The 27,528-nt window shown below is 39.1% G+C and overlaps 1 protein-coding gene across 2 annotated transcripts; it reads left to right on the forward strand.

Annotated features, from left to right (window-relative positions):
* Positions 1-27,528, forward strand: stac (SH3 and cysteine rich domain). Of its 2 annotated transcripts, XM_088315138.1 has the most exons (12): positions 1-385; positions 1,529-1,561; positions 4,895-5,231; positions 12,000-12,133; positions 14,583-14,664; positions 14,753-14,859; positions 17,908-17,989; positions 18,936-19,006; positions 20,494-20,591; positions 22,779-22,830; positions 23,252-23,389; positions 25,186-27,528. In XM_088315138.1, the coding sequence occupies exons 1-12, from the start codon at positions 278-280 to the stop codon at positions 25,282-25,284; spliced, it is 1,341 nt and encodes a 446-aa protein (XP_088171264.1). In that variant the 5' UTR covers positions 1-277; the 3' UTR covers positions 25,285-27,528. The 2 variants fall into 2 exon arrangements, with proteins under 2 accessions (XP_088171264.1, XP_088171272.1); XM_088315146.1 differs by lacking the exon at positions 1,529-1,561.

The following is a 27,528-nucleotide window of genomic DNA, read 5'->3' on the forward strand; positions in this document are numbered from 1 at the left end:
AAGACCATAGAGGAAGAAGCTTGCCACTCTCCCCTGCTACACCGGACTCCCTTTTGTCTTTCCTTTCACTTTGGACTTGTTAACCACACCTTTCTCGTGTGTTCCTGCGTGATTAGGACCTCCTGGCAGGAGCAAGAGAGGTTCTGGATGACTCAGGACACCCGGCTCGGGTCACGGTGACCAACAAGGCTTAAGCACGATGGGAACGTGGTGAGAAGGACTCGAAGAAGAAGAGGAAACACATTCTACTTTATTTTTATATTTAGAAACTGAAATCATGATCCCGCCGGCCAACTCTGCCCAAGAGGAGAGTAGTGGGGGAAAAGAGGACGATCAGAATGAGACTCCAAAATCCCCAAGCAACACATCCAACCAGGAGACCAAGGTAAGGACTCTAATAGTTAGTTAAATGTCTTGGAAAGATATGGAAAAGGGCTTGGAAATGTTGGATAAAGTAGCTAAAATTCGAATTAAACCACGGAACATATTCTTGTGTGTTTCTTTTGCATTTATATATATATATATATATATATATATATATATATATATATATATATATATATGTATATATGTATATATATATATATATATATATATATATATATATATATATTTTTTTTTTTTTTTAAATAAATATATATATTTTTTTAAATTATTATAAAAAATATTTTTTTTACCTTTCGTGTGGCGGTAAACTACTACCAATTTGAGCTCAAAAGTGCCTGAATTTAAGTTTGGAAATTGCATCCAGTGAGCTTCATTTAGCTTCATTTATTTGCACATACTAATTTGTATTCGGAACATTTCAACTTTAAAAGCCTAAAGCCTATATCCTTGTCATGGTGTTGTGACGCCATTAAAACCCAGTTTATTTGACTTATCACATCTGTGACCTCATTTGCCCCCAAAAAGGAACAAACTGTTACCTCGGAGTGCAATAATTAGACACGATCGGCCGCACTAAATGTGGCCGATGGGTCAGAAATGACCTCTCATACCACTAGTTGATGACTTAATTCATGTTTAATGTGTTACACACACACGTACATTGACAGAGATCCAGTTTTGTAGGGGTTAAAATATTCGGAGCAGCTTTCAGTGTGACAAAGTGCCACTGCAAACTACAACCACACACAAATAAAAACCTCTATGAGCGAAGAATTATTAATGACTGTCAAGCCTCAGTTTTTGGTCATCAGATTGTGCAAGTGTACCTAATGTTGTGTCCCAAACTACAAATTGCATTCCTGAAATCACACCCAGGACCTCAAGACAGTCCTCAAGTCCAAGTTTGGGATGGACTAAGCTCCAGCACGGCAATAACTTTGCAATGTAATCTTCCTTCACAGGGACTTACTTTAGTGGTCATTTTGGTGGTGGCTGTAAATTATCTAAATATACCCGTCATATAAATGAGGCTGTACAGAAGAGCGCAGGCAAAAGACTAAATAGTTGTTCAGAGTTCCCTGCAGAGTAATAAAGTGAATAAAGTTGTATTTGTTGTTTTTTTTCATATCTCTTTTGTAAGAATACTGAGAGGCCCGAACACCCCAAACGGAAGGTGAGAATCCATGTTGTCACATATTATTAACCCTCCTGTGATATGACGGGTCAAACCCTCTTGTAAAAAAGTAGATTTCTTATTTATTTATTTTATTTTACCATCATATATATATATTTATATATATATATATATATATATATTTATATATATTTTTTTTTTGCACAAAAAAAATCATCTGGCTGTAATTTCTCTAATTTACATATTTTCTTTTAAATACATTTCTAACTTGTTTTTTCATTCCAATTATTCAGGAGGGTTAGTGTAACACAACGTTAATTGATGCGATCACCCAGTAGATGACTGCTCTTAAAGTTTCATTTCAAGTATTTTTGATTATATTGCATTTGTTTGGACGTCATCTTCATTTTGAGCTCAAATACATTATGTACAGAGCTGCGAGTCAAGTGCTGTCAAGCAAAGCATGCGCTTCTCTTAACCCTCCTATTATCACTGGGGTCAATTTGAACCTATTCTAAATATATGACTGAATGATTTTTTTTTTCCGCCTTTTTTTTTTTTTTTTTTTAGTCAACTGAAAAGCCTGACACATGATCAGTTTGAATTCTATTCCCTCTCAAATGCTGAAGCCAAATTGACCCCAAGGAAAAACCACATTAGTAAAAGGTAACAGGATGGTTATACGTAATAAACAGAGCACTCTTTTCAGGAATGTCATCTAGTGAAAAAGTATGTCATTTTTAAATCATCTTTAAACAAGTTGTGAGTGTCAATGTCATGATTTATCGCTGATAAGATGTGTGTGGGCATACCGTATGCGTGCCTGCATGTATTTGTGCGTACAAGGGAATGATATAGTGTGTGACAGTGGAAAGAACTTGCATTTGGTGCCAGGGCCTTCACAAGGCACTTATGCAACTTAATCCACCTCTTAATAGCCTCACTGTCAACAACGCAGTTATAGAAACCATCAATACTACACAAAGAAATGTCTTTTTTTTTATTTTTTTTTTTACAGTATACAAGTGTACGTTTAGCATCAACGGGAACAGTTTATAATCAATATTTACCTAAGAATCTAACAAAAATATCAAAAAGAAATTTAAAAAATGATAATGACCAGAGCTGCTTATTGTTAAATTTGCGCAAGAGTAGTGCCCGAACGTTTTGCGATTTTAGCGGCAGGTGCTGCTTTTTGGTTATTGGCCGATACAAATAAAATAGCCAGCCAAAGATGCACCAAAAGCAGCGTGACAAAAACTGTGCGACAAAAATAAAGTTCAGACAATATTGCCTTGAGACACATCTTAGGAGGTTTTAGAGATACGAGCCAACATTTGGATGATTTATTTATTTATTTTTTGACTTGCGACAAACTCAATAAACTCAATTCAACTCAACTCACTTCACTATAAGAAGCGGTTTGGGAAACGGTGACAGGAGGTCATTTTTCAAAAAAAAAAGAGGTTTCACGTTGCAGTTGAAGTTTACTGTCAAACTAAACACGACACAGAGAATGACACGTTTTGAAAACAAACAATGTTGCCTCGAGAATGGACTGCTAGCTGAATGCTAACATATAGTGGCAAAAACCATTGACATGCTAATAGTTAGCACCATTAGTCACAGTTTTACAACTCTTCGAGCTACGGATATTTGAACACAAATAGTGGAACAACGCCTGGAGACAGACAGAGACATATATTATTTATATTCAGAATTTTTTTTTTTTAGAGGAAATTACTGAGCCTTTTTTTTTTTTTCTTTTCTTTTTTTTTTTTTTTTTAAATCTGTGTCTGGATGACTGCCTCGCAGTGGCCAAGGACATTCTATCCATGTTATGACATGAAAATGATCGACTTAAGGAATAGATTACTATAATTTCATGAACAAATATTAGACTTTAACGAGAAAATTTAGGTCAGTGTTGTCGATAATGTTCAGAGCAGGCAACGCCTCGCCGATCCAGACCACACAAACCGCTGTTATGCACGTGTGCCAAATTGATTAGTCGTTAGTCACCCACAGGACTTATTGATCCTCACCGCACCAAAAGCTCCAATGATAAGCAATTGAAACTAGACGCTATTTGTTTCAACATTGCCAGACCTAAAAATGTCATTTACATAAAAATAGGAGCGAGTATCTTCGCTAGCAACTGCAAACAAATTTGTCTTGGTATTATCCAACCTAATTAGGACACAAATGCTCATTAGGAGTTCTTCTGAACTCTTCAATTACGATAAAACAGAATCAATTCCGCAGCATAAGAACCCTTCAGTCTCATTACAGTTGCGCAGGGATTCTTTATGAAGTGACTAAAAAAGTAGGAGGAGGAGATGAAATGAGCGGTTGTCAGGGTGGAAGGTAATGAGATTGATAAACGGCCTTCGCCGGAAGCAGGCGGCTCAACCGTGTGGCGAACGGAACGGATGCGATGCCACAACTGCACTACCTGGAAAGCACATCAGATTCCTGGTGGGGAAGCCTCTGGATGGTTTTGATGGGAAGCAAATCGTCTGAATGTTCTGACAGATAGCAGCTCAAGACCATTTAGCGATGCAGAAGCAGTTTACTTCTTGTTAGCACAATCGGACATTAAAGGAGGCAATGCATGTAATTGTTTAACAATTTAAGACAGTTGCCAGGTGTCTTAACAACACGTTGACTTTTTACATGATTAAAAAAAATATAGAAAGCATTTTTAAGAGAATTCTTTGAGATTGTTATCTCCAAGAATGATTCCTGATTAATCATAAAAATCTAAAAAAAATACCAGCTCCTTCGATTAAAAGAATTCTCCCTATAATCTGAACAGAACACATTTAGGAAAGATGTATTTTTTTTTAGTTGTTAACAATACAGTGGTCAGCAAATTATTTTCTTATTTTTTAATAAGAGATACAAGTAAACGTTTATTTAATTATTTTTTTTCACTGATTCCTCATTTTTTTCTCTAGGAAATCAGTTTTAAAATTAAAATTAAAATTAAAATTAAAATTAAAATTAAAATTAAAATTAAAATTAAAATTAAAATTAAATGCATTCTAATGTATAGTTTATGTCTTATAATAATCCATTTAGTAATATTTATGAATTAAGGGTTAGTTTTTGCAACAGGTTTAGACTCAAAGTTGATCATTTCACAGCTCGGCAAGTGGGAAGGCTGTGTCACTGTGGGTGTGATCACAGTCAATCATTTCCTTTAAATATGATTTGATTTTTATCGGGACATATCAGAAACACAACTGAGCTGTGAAGTGGGCACTTAACATCCAGAATGTTAAAATATTTTACATCATTTCATGTATTGTGCTTTTAAGGATTGTTTGGTTCAATTCCAAATGGCCAATTCCATTCTTATCCTTCCAGCTCCAGAAGCTCAAGCGCTCATTGTCCTTCAAAACCAAGAGCATCCGCAGCAAGAGCGCCGACAACTTCTTCCGAAGCGGCGGCGACAACAAGACGGAGCTCCTCTCTGACGTGAGCGGCAGCACGGGCCACCTGTACAACATCGGCATGGCGCCGCCGCACATCACCACCGGGCCGCCAATCCCGCCCGTGCCCCCCGCCATCCCGTGCGCTCCCCCTCCCACATCACGCTCCCAGATTCGCAACCCTCTGCAGGTGGACTCGGCCGGACATTGCTTCATGGAGCACATCTTCAAGAAGCCCACCTTCTGCGATGTTTGCAACCACATGATCGTAGGTATGGGGTTAACACGTGTGACTTGAATACTTATATAATCGTCGATATGATGAGTAGAATAAAACATTTGAATCACATCTAACACATTCATGCTAACAAAAGTGACTACTCCCTGTACATTTTAGTACATATTTTATTTTATCTTATGATAACACACTTTATTGACAACAAAAGTGAGTGCACCCCGATGTGAAAATCTCCAAATTTAAATTGGGTCCAATTAAGAATTTTCCCTCCCGAGAGTTGTTTGACTCATTAATGTGGTAGCTCTAAATGCATTGCAGGTGTGTAAGATTTGGTTGATTTTATAACTCTAATGAAATTCAATTCTCTCAAATGGTCGCGATTGTTGCCAGCACAAATCTTGCAGTTTCAGCTCAGTGTCCATATTTTGCTTTTTCTTCGGCTTTTGTTTTCGTGATGTTGGCAAAAAGGATTTCCAGTAATGAAGTTTTGTCTTTTTTAACCGAATTTCCATTTGTTCTTTTGGGGACATAAATACAACCAAAATTTGAACCCGAGTTACTTATCCATCAAATCCTGTCTATCAATTTCTTGCCCATGCGAGTGGAAGTGAAATGTGGGAATCCGATTGCCATTACTATTCTCTTTGAGGAAGTACACATAAATTTTACTTCCAGACATTCTAACATTATCCGTAGTTTCCCCACTTTGTGAAAGCTTTCTCCTTGTTAACAACACACAAATCCTGATTAAATCAGTCCACGTTATGCGCAACGTTTCAGATGTGCAACATTAAACACCCGCCTGCTCCTTGCGTCACCATTCGTCATCATAAGAAATGTCTGCACAAATTTCATGTGGCACTCATGAAAAATACGCAAGAATTTCATTACAAAAGCCAGCGAAAGTTAATTACATTTGGTGGCATATCATAAAAATACCTTGGTGCCTCCTGACGCTGTGTTATGGATTGCAGTGAGTTGCTAATTGAATAAACACCTTTGTGGGCGACGGATGCGTTTGTGTGTCTGACTGAGTGTGAAATGTAATTTTCATGAGGGACCTTAGAATAAATACTATTTTAATAGCTTTAAACCAGTGAAGTGGTGTCATAAATGAAATCATTTGGAGGAGGGGTGGGGGTAATTTTTTTTCACATCCAAAGCAAACAAACATGCTGTTAGGGTAGCTAATTAGTCGGCAGAACCACAGCTGCATAGGTGAGAGCATAGGAGGAAGAGGGGGAGGGAGATTCTCACAGGAAGTTTGGAGGCGTGAAGATTGCTGAATTAAAGGATCAATGCTATTCTCAGGCGAAGAAAAAATGGTGCTGATGGTAGAAAATAGTAAACAACGGTGTCAATTTTATGAGATAGGAAGATTTCTCTGCAGCAGTATGATTGTGGGGAGAAATATATGAGAGGTTGCCAGTGAGATCATTCGGCTTTACGCTAATAAAACACTCTCACAGGCACACACACAGTAATTAAATTCTCACCTACATGCTACTGACATCCTTTTTGCTCACATGAATGACAAAAATTCTCTCACACACTACTGAAATACTCTCATGCATACTTGTAAAAGCTCACAGGTGACTGTAATCCTCTCATACATCCGATATATGCGACGGCACACTTTCGAACACACTACTGAAACTCTTGCTTACACACTACAGAAATTCTTTCATACTCGATACAAAAATGTTCTCGTACGCTCATACTGCTGAAACTCTCTGGTATGCAACCGACACACTTTCAAACATTTCACTAAGACGCTTCTACACTACTGAAATGATCTCTCACACACGCACCCCCACACACCCACACACACGCACACGCATTTTTCTACGAGTCCTCAGATTGAAGGTGTGTTGTCACAAAATTGTCCTAATATGTCATCAAAACAAGAGTATGCATACACACACACTACGGATATACCCTCAACACACTACAGACACACTGACACTAAAAGGTTTTTGCACACACTTCTCTCATTTGTTTGCTAATAATTGTTAAGAAATGTGCAATACAAAAATGCTTTCACACACCTATTCCTGTGTGTAGGAGAATGTTTCACTTTGTTTATGAGTATTTCAGTTGAAATGGATGCTGCTCCTGTTTTTCAAACAAACGATTCATTCCAATACCTTTTCTTCTACAGTACAGGTCGCCTTACTTACTTAGCTGTGAGTATCTTAACTAAAGCATCAGCAGTACTTCACAATATACTGTCGTACAGACACACACACATACACACACGTACACCCAAACCCCTCTCCAACCCACCTGCCATTGCCCAACTGTCACTTTGAGATCTGCTAAGATGCTAGCATGGAGGCGTATTGTTCTGCTCCCTACATTGGAGTGAGTCAGACCAAACGAGCTGATGGACAGCCGCGTGACAAGAACATGTGTGTAGTGTAACAAACTGTTTTGTACAAAGTACCTAAAAGCAGTCCTGCAGTAGAAGCACGTTGGTGCCTTGAGGTACCAGTGAACTCAACATAGCAAACTTCGGAATAGGCAACGGTTTGCCAAATAGTGAACCATTAATCAAAAATAGAATTTAAGTAGTTTAAGGCCACTCCCTGGTGAAGTTTTTGTGCAACTAAACATAAAACAAAGAGAATTACACCTTGTATATTTAGAACAGGCCAAAACATCGCATGAGAACGTCCCTACTAGCTTAATGCTAATGCTAATTAGCCTCTATTCTGTAGTGCAATAGACTGAACACAAATGGTTTGGCAATTAAATGTAGATCGACTTTACTGTCATACGCTTCTTATCCTTTTATATTAGTGACCGACGGATGACATTTAATTTGACATTTAATCGTGTTATTAAAGTTGAATTATTTTTATTTGTTTGTAATTATGTTGTTACTTAAGTGCAATATTATGCATGCAACTTTTCGTCATTACACTCCAGATTCCAACAATTTTTGTCGATTTTTTTAGCACATGCTGGAACGGATTATTGGCATTTCCATTCATTTCAATGGCAAAAGAATATTTGGGATATGAGCGACATATCTACTTCAGTATTGGAAGGAAAAGTATTTTAAAAAATGACCTGGTAAGACTTTTGACTGACTGACCAAAAAACAACACCTCGTGCTCTTGCATTTTTGGTGGTAAAGACGGGTGATGTTGACCTCAGGTTAACTCTGCTTGGATGACCTGATTCAGTCAGACGTAAAAAAACAACAACAAAAAACAACTGCGGTTGGTGACGCGCTGTTGTCGCAGCGATCTGCCGTCAACCGGTGAGGTTTTAAACCAAGATCGAGTTTCTCGCTTTTTTTTTTCCGTCTTACTGTAGCCACAGAAGCGAAGGTTCAAGTTCGCAGCAGCGACTCACGTTGCAAATAGAACGTGGAGAGAAAGCAGAGATTGACAGATTTGTTTTCACGCCTTGTTGCTTCAAGTACACGTCTCTTGTGTACTGCCGTCTTACTTAAAATTTTACCTGAGACTCCAGTAGATAAAAACCAAAAAGGCCCCTAAAAGCAGTTGGCAAAGGTACTCACAGTCTCTACTTAAGCAGAAGTACAGGTAAAAAAATACTCTGGTAAAATTAGAAGTACTGGTTAAAAAATTCAGTGTAAAAAAAAAAAAGAAAAAGTTCAGAATTAAAAATGTACTTACGACCGTAACGTGTTCGCAAAGCTTTGCTAAAATGGTGACCCGACGATGCTCAATGCAATACTACTTAATGATAAAAAGAAACTAAAAAAAAAAAAAACGCAATAACTCTGTGTGTTTTTCAAATTAGACAGAAAATTTCAACTCTGTTACTTCCTTACCACTGCCTGCGAGGAAAACGATTGCTTACTGCTCAACTAAAAAGACACCAATGATCGATGGTGCCTTGGCGTGTCCACATTTTCACATGGACAGAGCGTGGGCGGGGCCGGAGCAAGTGCACGCTGACCAATCAATAGACAACCACAGACAGAACTATAAAACAAACTGACTTTCTTTGATGTCGAATACTAGCAGCGGCTGTGCATGGTGGATTCTGATCTTGGTTTAATAGAAAATTGACTTTTTAAATCTGTGGGTCTCTGAAGTGTCTGCCTTCCCATCGACTGTGAAATGACGTAACCAAGTAGTGTTTCTTTTAAGCTGCCTTTGTCAGAAAATGTGTCGTTGAAGAAAGTTGTTCGGATTTTGGTCCTATTATGACGTTGCAATCGGACTCATTTAAATAGTACTGTGCTTTACATCGGGTGTGAGCAAACTACGGCCCGGGGGGCCACATGCGGCCCGTTAAACGTTTTAATCTGGCCCGCCGAACTTGAAAAAAATTTACATGAATAAACCTTGTTAATGTTTCATTTTCTAAATACTGTGTTTTTCCAAAGACATACATATTGTTGTAATGCTTTTATTCACGTTCATTTAAAATTACGTGTATTTTTTTTTCTCTGATGAGGTGAAGTTACCAAAATACTCCATCCATCTGCTCCTGGTCCGGCCGGCCCCTCTGTCAAATTTTCGAACCCATTGTGGCCCGCCAATCAAAAGGTTTGCCCACCCCTGCTTCACATGAGTCGTGAGCTAAAGCAACATTTCTGGACTATACCTTTGTGTCAACACACAAAAAGTGACACAAAGTTAATACATTTTCAACTATTTGCGAAAAGTTTTTTCCACTTTGAGTCTATTTGGCAGTTTGGTGGAAAATGTTTTTGAGTGCTTTCTGAAACATTAACATGCCATAAAATTCCGCCACTAGCCTGTTTATTTAGGAATTGGTATCAAGGAAGTGTGTTGAGGCGATTCAGCTCATCTTAGATGAGCTTTGTATGTCTGGTTCAACGTACGTGCACTCTTTTTTCAAAATCAAGTCACCTGTGAGACATTTTACGATAATATTGCAAATTAGTTTTGAATTATTTTGAAGGGACCGCAAATTTCAACACAGCCCTTTTGTTTTTCTCCCTTTTTTTCATGATCTGAATTCAAACTTTTACTATGTACACAAAGGCCCATTTCTCGCAAGCCTTGTTCTATACCTAAGACAGTGAACGCTTCTCCTTTGCCGACATAACCCGCATAATAAATGAATGCCCACAATCAACATCCTCTTTGAGTTCAACTCATAATGGCAGCAGAAACAAAATTGTGCGCGTTTATATTTTTGCTCAGTATAATTAGCCGTACAATTTAGGGGTGAAACTATCAATATATGTTTCTCCCCCAGTCGTCGTCATGGTAACACAAAGCCGTACTGCTAACCCCCAAACCCGCCCAAACAGCTGTTATAAACAGGGCTTAAAGAGGATGATTTTTCCTGTCATGGATTTTATTAACTCACAAACAAATTTTAATTTGTGCACAATGGTAAAGTAGATCTCCTCTTGGTTCACCTTTTAATACGGTCCAATTCAAGAGACATATGGCGTTATAAAACAAGAATGGAGCTAAATAAAGCACAGACTAAAACCAGACACAATTTTCAAGCATGGAGAATATGAAGGCGCTAAATTGATAAATTCCTCTCAGCAGAAATGCACAACATGTATGTGTCACATTTCCCGAGATCTGTCACATTCCGAACGCTCCACGTGTCATTTTTCGCAGGTTTTGCTCTCGACCGAGAAAAGCTGCCGACGATGCGGTTCGAACGCGCAAAAAACGACGATGACGTGAATGCGGCGATGCGCTTTGCGGTTCCATTTCCTCTGCCTTTTCACTTCCTCAGAATCTCACAAAAATAAAATCAAACGATATATCTCAAGATAATTGCCCTATTAAGAGTTCGACTTATACATTCTCCTAAAAGGATTTTATAGGAGACATCAAACAAATGGTAAATGGAGTGCATTTTTATTGCACTTTATCTCCACCACAGGGTGGCCAAAGTGCTTTACAAATCCTTACATTCACTCATTTACACACCAATTGGAGGCTGCTTCAAATACAATTGTCCTGTTGAACACCACTTAACAAGTTCTCACAGTATACGTTGTGACAAATGATAATAATCTACTCATTTCACTGACCAGAGTTTAATTGATGCCTGTGGATTGACGGCGTGGCTAAATTACACACAGCCATAATGGCCCCTCGGAGGGAAACGCTAACTGTAAATAGCTTTGATTTTCTGACTGCCTAGAGATGCCAAAAAATGGCGGCAAAGCAAGATTATGTAAATGAAGCAGCTCCCCTTACTTCGGTCATTTTCAAATAGTGGGGCAGCGCCCCCTGGGGGCAATGCAATGCTGAGGGGGTCGCGCGTGACCCTAGGGAACATATTTTTTTTCCCTGGGCGTACTACAATAAAGTGTAATTGCACATCCACTCCAGTAGGAGGCAGTGGCGCTCTCATTGCCCATTGTGCGCAGTGAGTATTAACGCTGTGGGGGTCGGTTTGTTTTGCAGTGAGTGTGGGTTATGGGGGGGGGGCGCAAATTGTTTTCTTCTTGCTGGGGGGGGCGTAACAGAAAATATTTGAGAAGCGCTGCCTTATTTCAAGAGTGGTCCTTGGAAACAAGATGGCACCAAAGCAATATTTTTTATTAAAGATTTTTTTTTGGTGATTAAAAAACAGCGAATAGGTGAGTTTTCAGGAAAAAACGAACATAATAGGTGCCCCACAAAAATTAAGCCAAAGGCTGAGCAATGCCGTATGACCATGCGCGACATACTTAGGACAACGCTGGTTGTGGAAAGACAGATGTGTGTTTTGTTGTGGAAAACCATGTGACAAAACACGCAACATTTCAACAGACTGCAGCCATATGTGCAACGTCCTTATTTGAAGTCTTTGTGCGTGTGTGTGTGTGTGTCAGGCACCACAGCCAAACACGTGGTGTTCCTGGCGGGCAACACGGCGAAGCACGGCCTGCGCTGCAAAGCCTGCAAGATGAGCCTCCACCACAAATGCGAGAACGGCGTCGGGCAGCAGCGCTGCATGGGCAAACTGGTGAGACCTCGTCACTTCATTAAATGTGCAGCGGCGGGATCGCGTTCGCATCTGTCGACGGAAACCGACAAAGTGACGTCGTCGCCGTTGCAATTAGAGATGGTGCAATGTCACAAAGCGACAATGTCAATGTCTAACATTATCAAGATTAATTCAATTGCGAACAGGCAAAAATGTTGATTCTTATTTACAATAATTTACAACTTTAATTGTTTAGCGCATTTCACGAGCGCTGGAGCTGTAACAAGGCGCTTTTCCATATGATGTAATATAAATGAGTGGAAAAACTTTTTTTTTTAAATTAATTAATTTTATTTTCAACAATATTAATAATTATATAAAAAAAAAGAATATGGACGATTAATCAACAGTCAACGATTACTGTATCACATGAAATGATTAAAAGCAGCCAAAACACACACATTAGTATCGGCTTATTCGCCACCAGAATGCGCTTATTCAGAAATCACACCCGACTCTACGTGCGAGTGTGCCGCTACATCTGTGACTGCCATCCATCCGTCCTCGTCATCCTCCTCCTCCTCATTATATCATCCCTCTGCCAGTCAATCTGCAAGCTAATTGTCACCAAGCACGCCATGCCAAGCCACCGACCGACCTCTGACCCCCCCGCCTCCGGGTTCCGGCCCGACGTCAGCGCCGCCCCTGTTTACGTCGCAGGATCAATGTGAATGTGACGCAGATGTCGTTGACCTCATTAGAGTCACAGTCACTCGTATTTAGAATATAAATGATTGCGTTTATAAAGCAAAACTAAGATCAAAATAAATAAATACAATACAACCAATGTGCGGTAGGTAAGCTGAGACTTTGGAATGTTCTTGCAGCCTTGAGAATAAACTTTATACTGTTTACCAAATCAAAAGGAAAATACTTTTCAAAAGGCCAAAGAATGCTGCTTTCCTCCCAAAGGCATGAAATGATGCCTTGAAGTCATATTCTTATTTCTTGGGGTTTTCATTAGCGATTCGCAATAATCATCAAAATGATAAAAAAATGTAATACGATCGCATTTTGATTGAACTATCGAAAAGTGTCAACTTGTTCAATTGGAGGGAGCCTGACGGGATAAATTGTGTATCTTTTTAAAGGGTAATTTTTTTTTTTTTTCGACATTTGTACTATTAGCTCATCCAGCACATTCTGTCGGGAGACGAGCGGAAGGGGAGCGATGATGTGATCGGCTCTCAGGAGTGGAAAATGAGGTTGAGAGGTTAAAGAGGACAAAGTTTCCCCAGGGGATTCAGCTCTAAATTCGACTCTCTAATCTTGGGACGCTTATGGGGGCATGCTTGTTTCCCTTCGGCCTGAGAAACCCTCCCCCGGAGCTAGAGGACATCTGTTGCGTCACCGCGTTGATCGGACACGGCATTAGGAACACCTGCATAGGCTAATGATAAGCATTCCCAGCAAATGTTTTTCTTATGAGGTAACAGTTTTGATTTTTATATTAAAAAGTATTTAATTATGGTTTGATATTTATAATTCAATTCAAAGTCTAGATTTCCGGAACGTTCACGAGTTGAAAGTGAAGCAACAGCACCTCGGCTGGAGGTAGTGAACTCCGTTTTACCTCTGTGGCTTCGAGATCCCCCCAAAATTCTGTTGTTCAGCGTGGTGTCCTACGGTGCTGTTTCTCTTGAAACCTCAACAAAAAGTCATGCAAATACTGTAGCAGACGAAGCTCAAAGCTAAGGACGTGTCCATCGCAAACTGTCCTGGGTCAGATATCAGGCGAGTAAATAATAGAAGACCCCTGGCACAGACTGACTCTCAGTCCTGGTGTCCCCATTTGAGGTCTGTAGATCCGGACGGCTGATTTATGACGGTCATGCATGATTTAAAGCTGCAATAATTCACTTTCTTTTACTTCGCATCCAAGTTCAATATCTGCAAAAGGTGAAAATCCGACTGCTCATTCCCGCCGCTTCTCCATTAGCTCGCTCAGCGACTGAGACCGTTTCTGTGACTACATTTGCACCAAGGTCTTGGTCTGCTGCCATTCCCATCGGTGGTTGTTATTGTCTGTTGTGGTTCAGTTGGATGTTGAACTTTGAGACTTGGGCTGGAAGAAAATAGCAATATGCCATTGTTCTTGTTCATTGAATATCATCGGAAAAAATCAATATCGGAAATCAATATCTCCACTCTGCCGTTGGGTCTGTGTCCCGACTCATGCCAAAGTCCATGTCCAGAATAGGCTCCGGGTCACCTGCAACACTGACTTCCTCCTACATTCCAAAAAACATGCACGGAAGACTCTAAATTGGTGTGCTTGGGAATGACAGTTTGTCGCCCTGTGATAGTCTGGCGACCAGTCTAGGGTGTAAAGTCAGATGGGTTAAACTCCAGTGACCTTTCACCTTATCTGTAATCTCTGTCCTGTGATATTATTGCTGTATTTTACCGTCATTGTGTCTCTTCCCAGCCAAAAGGCTTCCGGCGGTACTACAGCTCGCCGTTACTGATCCAGGAACAGTACGGCTGCATCAAAGAAGTCATGCCTATCGGTGAGTGGCCTAACTCCTCCCAATACATTGAGAAATCCATCACATGACTTTTCAGGTATCCTTTTTTTTTTTTTTCATTCCACTACAGCTTGTGGCAATAAAGTAGACCCCGTTTATGAGGCCCTCAGGTTTGGGACGTCGTTGGCTCAAAAGGCCAAACGGGCCAGTGGCTCGGAGTCGCCACAAAGAAACTCGGTAAGGCCATTCAGGGTTGATTGTTAATGTCGTTAGTCCAGCTGTGTCAAGGAACTAATTTGTGAAATGCAAATGAGCCTCTGCATACTTATATATACTATATATATATATATATATATATATATTTATTTATTTTTTATTTTTATTTTTTTATTTATTTTTTTATTCATTTTTTTTATTTATTTATTTTTGTCCATATGACTATTGCGCAAGATGTGAACGTGAGTGTGCATGAGTCTGCCTTAATCTACAGCTAGCCAGTCGGTAGTCTCATAAAGTCAATTATAAAGTGTTGTTATTAAACATCCCATTTGTCCTCTTTACCCAACACTACGTTGTCGGGCCCCCATGCATCTGACTGTTGGTTCACCTCAGACACTTTGTTTATTTGGTGCCGCTGCCTCTGACATGTTGTAGCTGATGGAGCAAATAGATACCACCTCACGGAGCCATAAACACTACCAATAAAGGCATTCTGGTCCAAGCAGTCTGTTTTGCAAACGCTCACGTTACAGCCCTTGAGATGAATTGGACTGATTATAAACGCTACACTCTTCTCAGGCTACCTCTGCATCTGCGCATGGAACAGTGGTGTTTTTATACAGGGGAAAAATATAGAGATGCCCTAATCACTTAGGAAGGCTTCATAATAGGAAAACTCTTCAGGCTTGATTTACTAACATCCCAAATTGTGAGCGCTAAATTGTGTTTACTCACTCAGACAACAAGTGACAGATCGTGCGAGCTGGGTTTTAGGTTATCCGTTTAAGGCAGTGCTTCTCAATTTCTTTTTCCCTAGTAAGAGGAAAACAATTCGCACAATGGGCAATGAGAGCGCCGCTGCCAACTAGTGGAGTGGATGTGCAATTACACTTTATTGTAGTACGGCGGGAAAAAAGTATGTTCCCCAAGGTCACACGCGCTCCCTCAGCATCACACCGCGGCCTCTACGGCCCGGGGGCCACATGCGGCCCGTTAAACGTTGTAATCCGGCCCGCCGAACTTGAAAAATATTAAATCAATAAACCTTGTTAATGTTTTATTTTCTAAATACTCCGTTTTTTCAAAGACGTATATATTGCTGTAATGCTTTTGTTCCCTTTCATTTAAAATTAAATGGTTTTTTTTTTCTCCGATGAGGTGAGATTACCAAAACACTCCATCCATCTGCTCCTGGTCCGGCCCCTCCGTCAAATTTTAGAACCCATTGTGGCCCGCCAATCCAAAAGTTTGCCCACCCCTGCTATATACAATAGCATCATCCATCATTCATTGCAGATAGAACGATCTTGTAGATGCCAAGAAGTCGAATCAACTGAATGTCAACGTACTTGGATTTATTTTCCCGCGCTACGTCGTCACACATCTGCTCGCGTTCTTCTTACGAGGCAAACGCCATAGCTTCATCATAACTGCCCCTGAGGAGGATAATGAATAAATTGCCATTCGCTAGTGACGCCCACTCGGCTGTTTCAGTGACAAACTAAGGTATGAGGATGCCATGCAGGAACAGGAACAGTGAGTCAGCAGGAACAGGAGAGCAGACACTGGGGAAATTACTCCAAAAACAACACTATCACGAATGACGAGTTCACGCTAATTCTGCAAATGAAATCAGTGCGCTGGATTAGTTAAAACAGCATCATCTGGTGGGGCGCTGTTCTTAAATGTTGAGGCTGGCAAAGTCTCTCTCTCTCTGTATCATGACATGAAGAATGTCGTTCAGGCTGTTTGCGCAGCTGTGCCTGAGCACGTCTGTTATGGAAATAGTATATTTATGGAAACATTGTCTGTCTACGCTCAACGGCCCCAACATTTGGTACACACGCTTGAAAGTGTGCCAAAAGAAGTTGGCAGCGGCCAAGAACTGTACTTCATGCATGACAAAAGTGCTTACATGTTAAGTAGAAGTTCAGGTACTTTTGTGAAAAAAAAACATTGGTCAAAGCAGAAGTGCTACTCCTGAACTGAAAGTAAAATTAATAAAATACAGACTCTGAAATGTACTTAAGAACAAAAGTAAACCCCCCCCAAAGAATTCCGCGCGCAAAATTATTTTCATTTTGTTAACTACATTGTGTGTGTATCTAGAAGAGAAAAAATTCCAGAAAAATTATCGATACACTATATGCTTTTTTTCAGATTAGAGGAAGAATTATTATCAAATTTCAGAAGTTGTTGTTTTTTTAGCCGACAGCAAGACACATAGTATTTGGCGGTAACTTCTCTCAAACATTAAATCATTCTTTTAATAATGCTTTTCCGAATCTATTGAATCACTGCTTATGCTGGTTGACTTAACCCCTCATTTATGACTAAAATCTATTATAAACATTGTTAAAAAATAGCCCATTTTGACAAGAGTAAGGATTCAAAGTACACGTATGTGTTTTCAAATGTGAGAAAAATAATTCCAAAAATAATAAATAAATACTCACGTTGGGAACAGACAACTGAAAAATCTATTGACAGGTATGATCAGTTTCATGTAGCAGTCGATGTTTGCAAAAAAAAAAAACAAAAAAACAAAAACAGGTTTCTGTCAGAAAGAAAAAAAAAACGACAGGAAAAGCCTACTAGAACAGCTCAACTTCATTTGGAGGAACTTTAAATGGTGTCAGTTGTGAGCGGACTCCCATTTAACATGAATTTGAATGCGATGTTTTCATTCTGAGTACAAACACTTTCCCAGTTACAAAAGGGGGATGATCTCACTTGTTTATTTCCACTTTCCCTCCTGAGAATTTTTTTTTTGCGTTCACATTAACGGTGAAAAAAGTTTTGAAATCATTTATTTCGATCTCATTTTTTCATATCACAAAAATCAGACGGGGTGTGTAGACTTTTTACATCCCCTGTAAGAACAGCGACACCCTTTTTTTGTTTTAAACTTGTTTTTAACTTTATTTCCCAGCACTGACTGCATCCGATTATAAGTATCTCTCCGTATGATGCAATAAAGTTACGCTACAGCAGACAACAGCCATGATTATAAACACATTGTTGATGTCATTGAATCGCCAAATTTCTACCAATTTTTCTTCGCAGACCAGTGACTTGGATAACGTTCCGGAGGAAGCGGTGGCTCACGGCAGCAGACAGGCACTGTCAAGAAAACACAGCGATGATGGTGAGTAGCCGATTAGCCGTGTAGTTATTTCTACTTCGTGACATAATCATTTCTGTATTGAAGGGCAAAGCACTGACCCAATCAGACGCATCCATTGGTGCGGGAAGATGGGGAAAGATCAAAATGTCTCTATTCTGAAGTGGAACAACCTAAGGATAGAATTGGAGCGAGGGCTGAACGATTTATAAAAATAATCTAACGGCATTTTTCCCTTTGTAATATTTCGATTTAATATGCAACCATTTTATTTATTTATTTATTTTTCACAAAAATGAGCAAAAATTAATCCGCACTGCAATATCATATTTATTAGACTTGAATGTTTTGGTCTTATATATTAGGCGTACGCCAAAATAATAGCAAATGAATATGAGAGATTAGAATTAGAGTTGTGGAGTTACTAAATACTTTGCCTTGCGGTCTTGAAGCTTTTTTATAACACCGTCTCAAAATTCTACCAAAAACAAGCGCGTAAACATAAATTCGTAAATCAGATTTCAACAATAATGCAAAGAAATCTGCGGATTTATCACTTCAATTTTTCATAATATATAACATGTGGTCTGCATGTTTTTAAACACTGAACTCCTTCAGAAGCAGCAGCAAAATGTCAAATGAATTGAAGCAAAAAAAATAAAAATTAGGCAAAATGTTTTCTTTACATTTCTTTACATCCTATTTAATTGGATTAAATAATAATAATAATAATATTAATAAATATATTTTTTTTATAAAGTACAATTATAAAGAGTCCTTTAAAAAAACTTTTTGGGGTACTTTTTTGTAGAGGCTGGAACGAATTATCACCATTTCCATTCATTTTGATGACAAAAGATGATTTGAGATAAATACCCTTCAGTCATATATTGCTAAACTGTGAACTTTGACACCCATTTTGGAGTGAACTATCTTTTTCCCCCCATTCTTGTGTTTTATTTTCCCTCAGTTTTCACGGTTCTTGAGAACGGGGCTGAGCACTACCACCATCAGCCAGAAAGAACACCCCACAATTCTGAGGTGAGAAATGTCTTGGCGCAAAATGCATCGCCTCGCATCGCTCATCTTGTCTTGAATGCCCTCCGCCATTACCGCTTCAGTTCCCAGGAAATGGAGGGAAAAGTTCTTTTTCCTGCGGTAACAAATCAAATTGGAGCTGACACAAGCACGGCAAGCCTGCACTGATAGAGCCAAGCTTTGACCTCACTTGTTGGGTCTGCAGGCCTGCTGCTATTTTATTCTCTGCAGTCAAGACAACTCTCGCCCGGCAACAACAAATATCTTTTCAACTCCTTTCGGGTGATGATGAAACTCTCATCAGGAGCTTGAAAAGCAAGCCCCTCTTTATCTTTTTCTGCGTGACGGAACGTGCGGAGGAGCTTTTTGAGTGCATTTTTTTTTGCTTACTTTTTTAGTTTAGCATGTTTATCTCCGTTGTCAGCGGAAAATAGACGGCAGATACTCGGGCAAACATAATGGTGAACAAATAACCATACAAGGCAAATACACGCAAATGAACGCTCGCTGCTCAAAGGGGAAGAAAGTCAAAAGCATTGTGCCGCCTTCGGCGGGCCGAGCACAGCTGGCGGCGCGCTGTTAGCGCGTCCTCCGACAGGTCCATTAGCTCCTGCTAAGGCGCAGACAGATGGAGGCTCTGCTGGAAAATGCCAATTCAATCTTGTGGTTTCGCTCAGACATGTAGCAAAGAAATGTGATGATAACTTTGACAAGGACTTTAAAAAGATTTTAAAAAGCAGAAAAATTGTTTAAAAAACTAATTTTATCCAAATATGGCGGGAAACCTTTTTTGGGTGGGGCCTAAAACGGTAATAAATTGGAAATTATTGGAATTAATGACAACAATGTCAGTTAGCGAAACAGAGCATGCAAGTTGGTTTTACTTTAAGTGCGAAAATTGCAACAAACGTTATTTAAAAATTTACTGTGCCGTGGTAAAGTCGACTTGACCGCTATTTGACTAATTGCCTCCATAAGTTGGAAAATTCATCATCAATTATTCATCATCTATCATATTTTTAACTATTAGGAAGTTGCAGAATTAATCAAATTTGCCATATGTACTGTACATGACCGCAATTTATAAAGAAAAATTTAATTAAAAATTTAAATTAAGTGTAGTCTAGTTTCAAACAGATTCGAAAAGTAATTGCTGATTTGATTTCAATTTATCTTTATAATAATAATAATAATAATATTCCCTTTATTAGTCCCACAATGGGGAAATTCGAGATTCGAACCCAGGCCTCCTGGGGAGACTGGGTCCTGAACACGGCGCCTTAGACCACTCGGCCATCCTTATAGAGTCAGTAAATGACATTTATGCAAACCAAAATATCTGATTCCCCTGCTAAGCATTTTTTCTGAAACTGCTTATTACATTTATTTCAAGCAAGCATTGTGTTGTAGTTGTTTTCACGTCCTGCGTGGAACTTGCCCCTGAAAACCAACTCACAAATTGTTGTCGCTGTGTGTCTGTGTGTGTCTAGCTGGAAGACAGCCAGCTTCACGAAGATGCACTCCAACTCAACACCTACGTGGCCTTGTACAGTTTTACTGCCCAAGAGAGCCATGATTTGGAGATGAGGCAAGTTTGCACACACACAAACACACCCCCACCCCACACACACCCCCATACACACCCCCCCACGCACACACACACACACACACGAGGCAAAATAAACCAGCTTTTAATTTTACGGCCTTGAAAGTTATTAAAAAGGCTGATGCCGATTATCGGCAAAATGCCAAATATCGGCCCCGATAATCGGTTCATCTGGTTCTGGGTTTCACTAAGCTAGTTACAAACGCACCAAATTTTAATACGATTTTGAAAAAAGTCAGACTCCCCTGAGGAAAATACCTCTCAGTTGTGTTCTTAATGTTCTGTTCATTACCAACGCACCACACACGTTGGGGTGCCAGTTGTAGTACCAAAACTGACCTGGGAGAGGCAGCTTGGCGACCACACGTTCCAGACTGATGCAACATAAAAAGAAGGAAGAGTAGTAGTACCAGTCTACCACCTGCTAGTCTGGAGGACTGCTTTTGACTTTTACAAAATAGTAATCGCATTCAAAATATTAGCACTCCTACTTGAGTATTTCCCGTCTACATACTTCCTTGACACCGATTACTACTTTCCTATTGGCTCTGGCTTTGGCAGCATCGGATGCCATTAGAGAAATAAGAAATAGTTGAATTTGTGAATCACGAACCGCAAACAGATTAACTGTGTAATAATACTGATTTTCACGATCTTCACAAATAGGAAGTGCAACTTCGGAAATTTCTAATGTTAAAGTTTTCGGCATTACAGTTATGAGTTGATTTTTTTAAACTTTACGTGCGGTGCGTTTTCTGCTGCAAAGGTGTCAGACTGCCCAATCATCACCACCGCACGCTTCGACGTGGAGCAGGCTCTCAAGACAGGAAGCAAAGCGCTCGTTAGCATGTGTAGTCCTTCATCTCAAGCATCCATTTGTTCCCGCTCGCAGCAAATTACTCAGACGGATTTAAAGACATGAAAGTGCACTCGTTTCGATACGCACACACACACACGCTTGTGTAATTCACTATGCCAGTACGATCCATGTGTTCCGCTAACGAGTTCTATCACCATCATTTTAATCAGCATCTTACCAAAATTAGGCTTAAAAAAAGAATCCTTCTTCAAATAATCATTCATTTCACTTGTGAAAAAAATCCATTTTTTTAGAGTTCCACTTCTGCTTGATTACGTGATTACTTCAACAATGTGTTGATTGTAATGATGATGAGAACTGCCAATTTGTGGCAAAGTCCAACTGTTTCAGAAATTTCCACCAGGTCCTCTTCTGAAGAACTTCATCGAAAAGATTTGAAAAAGTGCGTGTGCGTGTGTTTTTTGTCCACACTGAATCGTGTTTTCTCAGTAACGGTGATTATTACCAGGATGACGGCACACTCCAACAATCACAAGAGGTGGAAATGGGGGAAATTACGTAAAAACCCACATTTTCCTCACTAGAGTTTTTTTTTTTAATGCATCAAACTTTGCCAACAAAGACTGTGAGCAGATGCTTGTGATTACTACGGCGCACACAGACACGCGGTACAGTGATTCACGTTTTTCCTGGAAAAGAAGAATTCCTCGCAGTAAAACGGGGTTGCTGCGAAAGACATGATGATGATAAACACGCTTAAGTGTCGCTCACGTACATAGCAAACATTACATTTTCTGGCAACGCTGGCTACTTTCGTCACAAACACGGCAACCTTGTTGTTACATTCACCCTTGTTTTGATATCTTAGTGTACCACTTATGTTTGGTTATTTAAAAGAAATGACATTGTAGCTACCGTGAAAATAATCATTTCTAGAAAAAAGGCGGAATAATAACAATCAACACTTAAAACTTGAGAGAATGTAGCCTTCATCTTTCAAAACTTTAAAAATGTATTTGTTTAAACCTAGCTAAAATGGTATTTCGTAGCAGCTAGCATGCAAAGTCAGGATTTCATTTTGTGGCTTTAATTAAATGACAAGCTGTTGTTTATGTCACTCACACCCGGATTAGAGCATTTTTGTCATTAATTTTCCAGTAAATAATACATAAATAAGGAAAAACATCAAATTAAAACCTAGCTAGCTTTCCTAGCATTTAGCATCCATTGTGGTTCATAAAGCTCAGAAATGTATTTCATTAAATGACAAAAGCCAGTTTAAATTCACCCAATACGACATTGATTTGGCAAACCATTTTGGCTCACTTCTCCTTTGTTTTTATTTGCAGAGCGGGAGACCGAATTTTGCTTGTTGATGAATCCAATGATGATTGGTGGAAGGTAAGCGTTAAATTACCTTTGCGCATCGCGACTTCTTGAGCCTATTATCATAACAGAATTGTTTTGGAGCATTTCTAAGGCAATGATAATAAATGTGTGTGTTTTCCCCCGTCACAACTAAATGAACCTGGAAGAAATTAATTGATTAATGAGCTGAGCAGTAAATTATGGCAGCAGAAACGCAAGCATTTGGTGTACACAATCCGAATAAAAGAGCGAAAAAAGATGCCCAGCAGAGGCAGCATGCCGCTAACCGTCCATGAGCTAACTCATGATGCGTTGATCACTGCTGCTTCTCATCAGGCTGTGGATAAACACAAACATCTGGCCTGGTTTGAGAATTTTGCAAGTAAAACCAATAATGCTAAAGCTGACAAATGAGCAGAAACTCATCACCTATCATTTGTTTGATATTTTCCAGGGAGTTATTGAGGACAGGATCGGTTTCTTCCCGGCATCCTTCGCTCATCAATTACAGGCGACAGACCGGGTTTTTAGGTGTAACAGGACGTTCATCGGCTGCAGGGAGCAGGGACAGATTACGCTGAAGGAGGGACAGGTACTGTTTGGTCTTTTTTGGTCTTTTCACTGCCATTGACGGGTATAAAAGTCATTTTACGTGGGCTGGCACTGATTGAGTTGAAGATGAAATCTTTCTCTGAAAGTCTCAAAAACCTCTAAAAGTCTTTAATTACTTTTGAGAGAGCGCTAGAGCAATGGATAAGCGAATAATACAAAAAGCATACCAGATCCATTTATGGTTACAGTAAACAATACTGTTTTTTCGGACTAACAATTTTATCATGTCACAGTATCCATCAATTCTTATGCCCAAAAAATGTACATTATGAAATGAACCAACAGTCATGGCTTACTGTAGGCGTTAAAAGCAGGATTGAAGAGGATATCACGTTTAGTTATCGTCAACAAAAAGTAGCGCCTGAAATTTTTACTCTTCTTCTTTCATATTTTCAGTCGAACATAATACTGGGCTGCCATCTAGTGGTCGACAGTGGAATTACACTCCAAATAAATTGGCAACAGATCAAAATAATCATATGAACTGTACAAAAAACAAATTCCGCGAAATACCCGGACCACAAATGTGAACAGAGAAAACTAAATCTGAGTGAAATGACTAAAATGTCCCGATATGAGGAAGCAGTACTGACGTGTAAAAAGTCCTCGTTATACCAGTTGTGTCATTTATGATTCGGCATTAGAGCTTATCAAACGGATATTTGATTTCTTGCCTCCCCTAAACTATCTTCAAAGAATTCTCAGGAGGCCTCTGATGTCACTCGCCTTCGCATCATCTCATCACAAGTTTTTTTGGCCCCCGCATATGACTAATCCATCAAATATGCATGCGCTTTAATGAGTCGTCCCTTGTTCCCACAATGCTTCTAGCGGGACTCTAGAGGAGAAGTCAACTAAGCAAATCCCCAACGGACACGAAGCCACGACCACCGAGATCGGCGTGTTCCCAAAAAACTCAGCAGCGAACATAATGTGATCGCTTAAGAAGAACACAGGTCACACAAAATGATCTGGAACATTTTTATGTGTTTGTAACAGCACTTGAGAGCTTCTTCAATTTGGACTCGAAATGTCTTGAACTCACCACGACACTCAAATTGGATACAGTGGTGGGAGCGCACGTTGGCATAGCTTGTGCTGTTGCATTTACATTTTTTTTTGTTTTTGTCACATTTGACAAATATTGATTGTGAACAGCTGCAGATAATTTATTTGGCACAGTTTGTTTGTTGGTATCGTATTGTATTGATGGCTTCTATAGTGTTGATGTGAGTGGTCTTAAGAGGTTGATTAAGTTGAGTAAGCCACGAATTGGAATGCATGTAAAACAAAACAAAAAAATAATAATAATAAAAAAATGCCCATGGATGCATTGAGGTTTTCTACAACAGCGTTTGCCATTTTTATTTGGAATAAATTAAGCCATTTTCATCCCGACTGTGCAGTTAAGTCATACACTGATTTTTTTATTTATTATATTTATAGTGCTTTGTCAGAAAATGGAAAAGTTTACATGTTTATTTATTTATTAATTTTTGTAGTTTTTCTTTTTTAAGACATTGGGAACGTTATACAAAATTGAAATTATTTGAACATCCCAATGTTGTTAATAAAGTGTGAGCAAAAGGGTGAGAGCGCGCTCTGCTGGACAAATGTAGGAATAACAGCATGATTTACTGTTCTACAAACGCAGGTTGGAACTAAAGTTTATTTTTCATTTGATTATTTTTAAATTTTTGTCTACTACTGGTGCGATTCAAAATATTTTTTTTTTCAGTGTGAGGAGTATAATTCATGACTGTCCTCTCCCACCAGATTTGCGTGAGCGGTGAGGACGAAAGCAACGGCTTCATCAGGGTGGCAAGCGGCAAAAAGCGAGGCTTCGTGCCCTGTGACGTCCTTGACATCATCTGAGGAGGAAACGCGCATGAGAGATGACGAGCAAGAGAAGGCGGAGCCCGCCAGACGGACAAGGTCAAAGCTTCGGACTGCGTTATGAGGTGGGGCCGTTGTTGGCCTCTTCACAAAAGTGGACCGCAAGCAGGACAGAAACACGTGACAACATAAGTGCTGCCTTTTCTGTAGAGCTGCTATCACTGGATTTCATCTTTTAATTTATAGCATCAACAAAGCGACAAAATTGCTGTTTTTCAATATGAGTTTCAATGAGGGGAATACACTTTAAAAGAATAAAAAATATAATTTGATTCTTTCAAGGCTTTACTATTTTATAAGAAGAGGTACATGTCACAATAAAAATAGAAAAACATCTATGAGAATAAAGTAGCAATGTTTGCTACATTTGGGCATATTTTGGAAAAAAAAGTCTTACTTTGATGTCATACAGCATTTTTAGGATGACTTTCTGCAAAATAATGTTTTTTAGATTTTTTTTCATTTATTCAGAGAGTTGGAATTTTCTTTGGAAAAAGCAGTTTTGAGAAAAAGTTCACCACCTTAGAAAATTTTTTAGTTAAATCGTTTTTTCCCCATTAAAATCATGACAGCACAAGATTAGAGTAAAAAAGAAATTAACTGGGAAATCTTTAACGACACTCAAATTATGTACAACTTCGCGGTGAGTTATTTTTGTTCTTGCAAAAATTTTAACTTGGGAGAATTTTTAAAAAATATAATAATGTTATTTGAAATTAGATTTTTCTTTAGAAAAAAAAGTTGCCAGGAAATAGATATATTTTTCAGGATAATATTATATTGATATATATTTTTAAAGTCATGCTACAATATTAAAATAAAAATTTAATTGAGAAAAAATACGGATTTATGCAACCCATATGATTCTGGTACTATTATGACTTGTTTTTCTCAAAAATATAAACTTTTTTTTTTTTTAATTTTACATGCAGCGCCATCATGCTGTCTTCTATTCTCATTACGAGCCAATAGTTTCCATAGTTTAAGTTGTCAGACAAAATTTTAGCAATGCCCCAAATCTGTCATTTTTGTGTGATTATTTACTTTTCAAGAATGTCTTGACCAATGACAGCAAATGCGACCATGAAGGTGGATGCAAAACAAGCTTCAGTTGATGACTCACGAGTCGTCTGTCTGCCTCGAAAGATAGTTGCGCAATGTACTGCCACAGTGAATGTCCACAAAAAAACAGTCCATCATTCAGAACCTTTTCCCCTTTGTTACCGAGACTAAATATGGTATTCTGATGACTATTGCGTTGGTGGAATGCAAATTAAGCAGATTAATCCAATGCGAGGCCGAAGGCTTGATAGATTACAAAAATACCCAACGGTGCCATTGGGTTGGTTCAGGTCAAAGTCCAAAAGTTCCAAATATTAGGTAAACCTGGACCGGCAAATGAAGGTGATTAAAATATATTCTGACTTTACAAAGACAAAATTTTGTGGTAGAAAGGGACAGAGTCCTGCCGCAAACACCAGAAAATATCCCCAAATCTTTCACAGTCACTTAAAATTCTTGTAATTGACTACAGATGCCATAAAATGGCAAAAGCACTTTTTTCTTTTAGACAACGCTATGGCCTGACTAAACGATGAGAGTCCCCCCTGCCCCAACGTCATTATAGTTGCTTGGCACCAAGTTGCCACCAGATGGCGCCAACACAATCTTTTTAAATGACAAAACTGGCCTGGGCATGAAAAAGCTGGTAAGTGTGTTTTTTTTTCTTTTTTTCTTTTTTTTTTTTTTTAGCGATTATAGGTTCTCCCACAAAAATCAAAGAATACAAAACCACAAATATGCAGGTCGTTACTGAATTAGAATCTTGGCACTTTTATGCACTGATGGAGCATTACAATGTTCATGTGTACCTAATGCTGTGGCTGTACGACACTTTTTGAAATACAAACGGTAATTTGTTTTTAATTTGACATTTTTGCACTGCTTTCAGTCTGTCTAAGCACATTCTTTCTTAGCCCTTCTGAACTCTTATGTTCATTTTGTCATAAAAGATCTCGTCCACGCACATGAACAATTATGTACGTGAGTGTGTGTGCGTTTGTGTGTGGGCGTGCGTGCGTGCGTGTGTGCGTGCGGTGCGTGTAAGTGTGTGTGCCATGTACATTACAGCCTGTTATCCACCAGCTCTGCTGATTGTCTCCCAACAGTATATTGTACATAGTGTATGTAAAATATTAAAATAACTTATTACTTATTACTGGA

Source organism: Idiotropiscis lumnitzeri, chromosome 1, assembly GCF_059441095.1.
Source record: "Idiotropiscis lumnitzeri isolate Australia: NSW breed Sydney's pygmy pipehorse chromosome 1, RoL_Ilum_1.0, whole genome shotgun sequence".
Classification (NCBI taxonomy): domain Eukaryota; kingdom Metazoa; phylum Chordata; class Actinopteri; order Syngnathiformes; family Syngnathidae; genus Idiotropiscis; species Idiotropiscis lumnitzeri.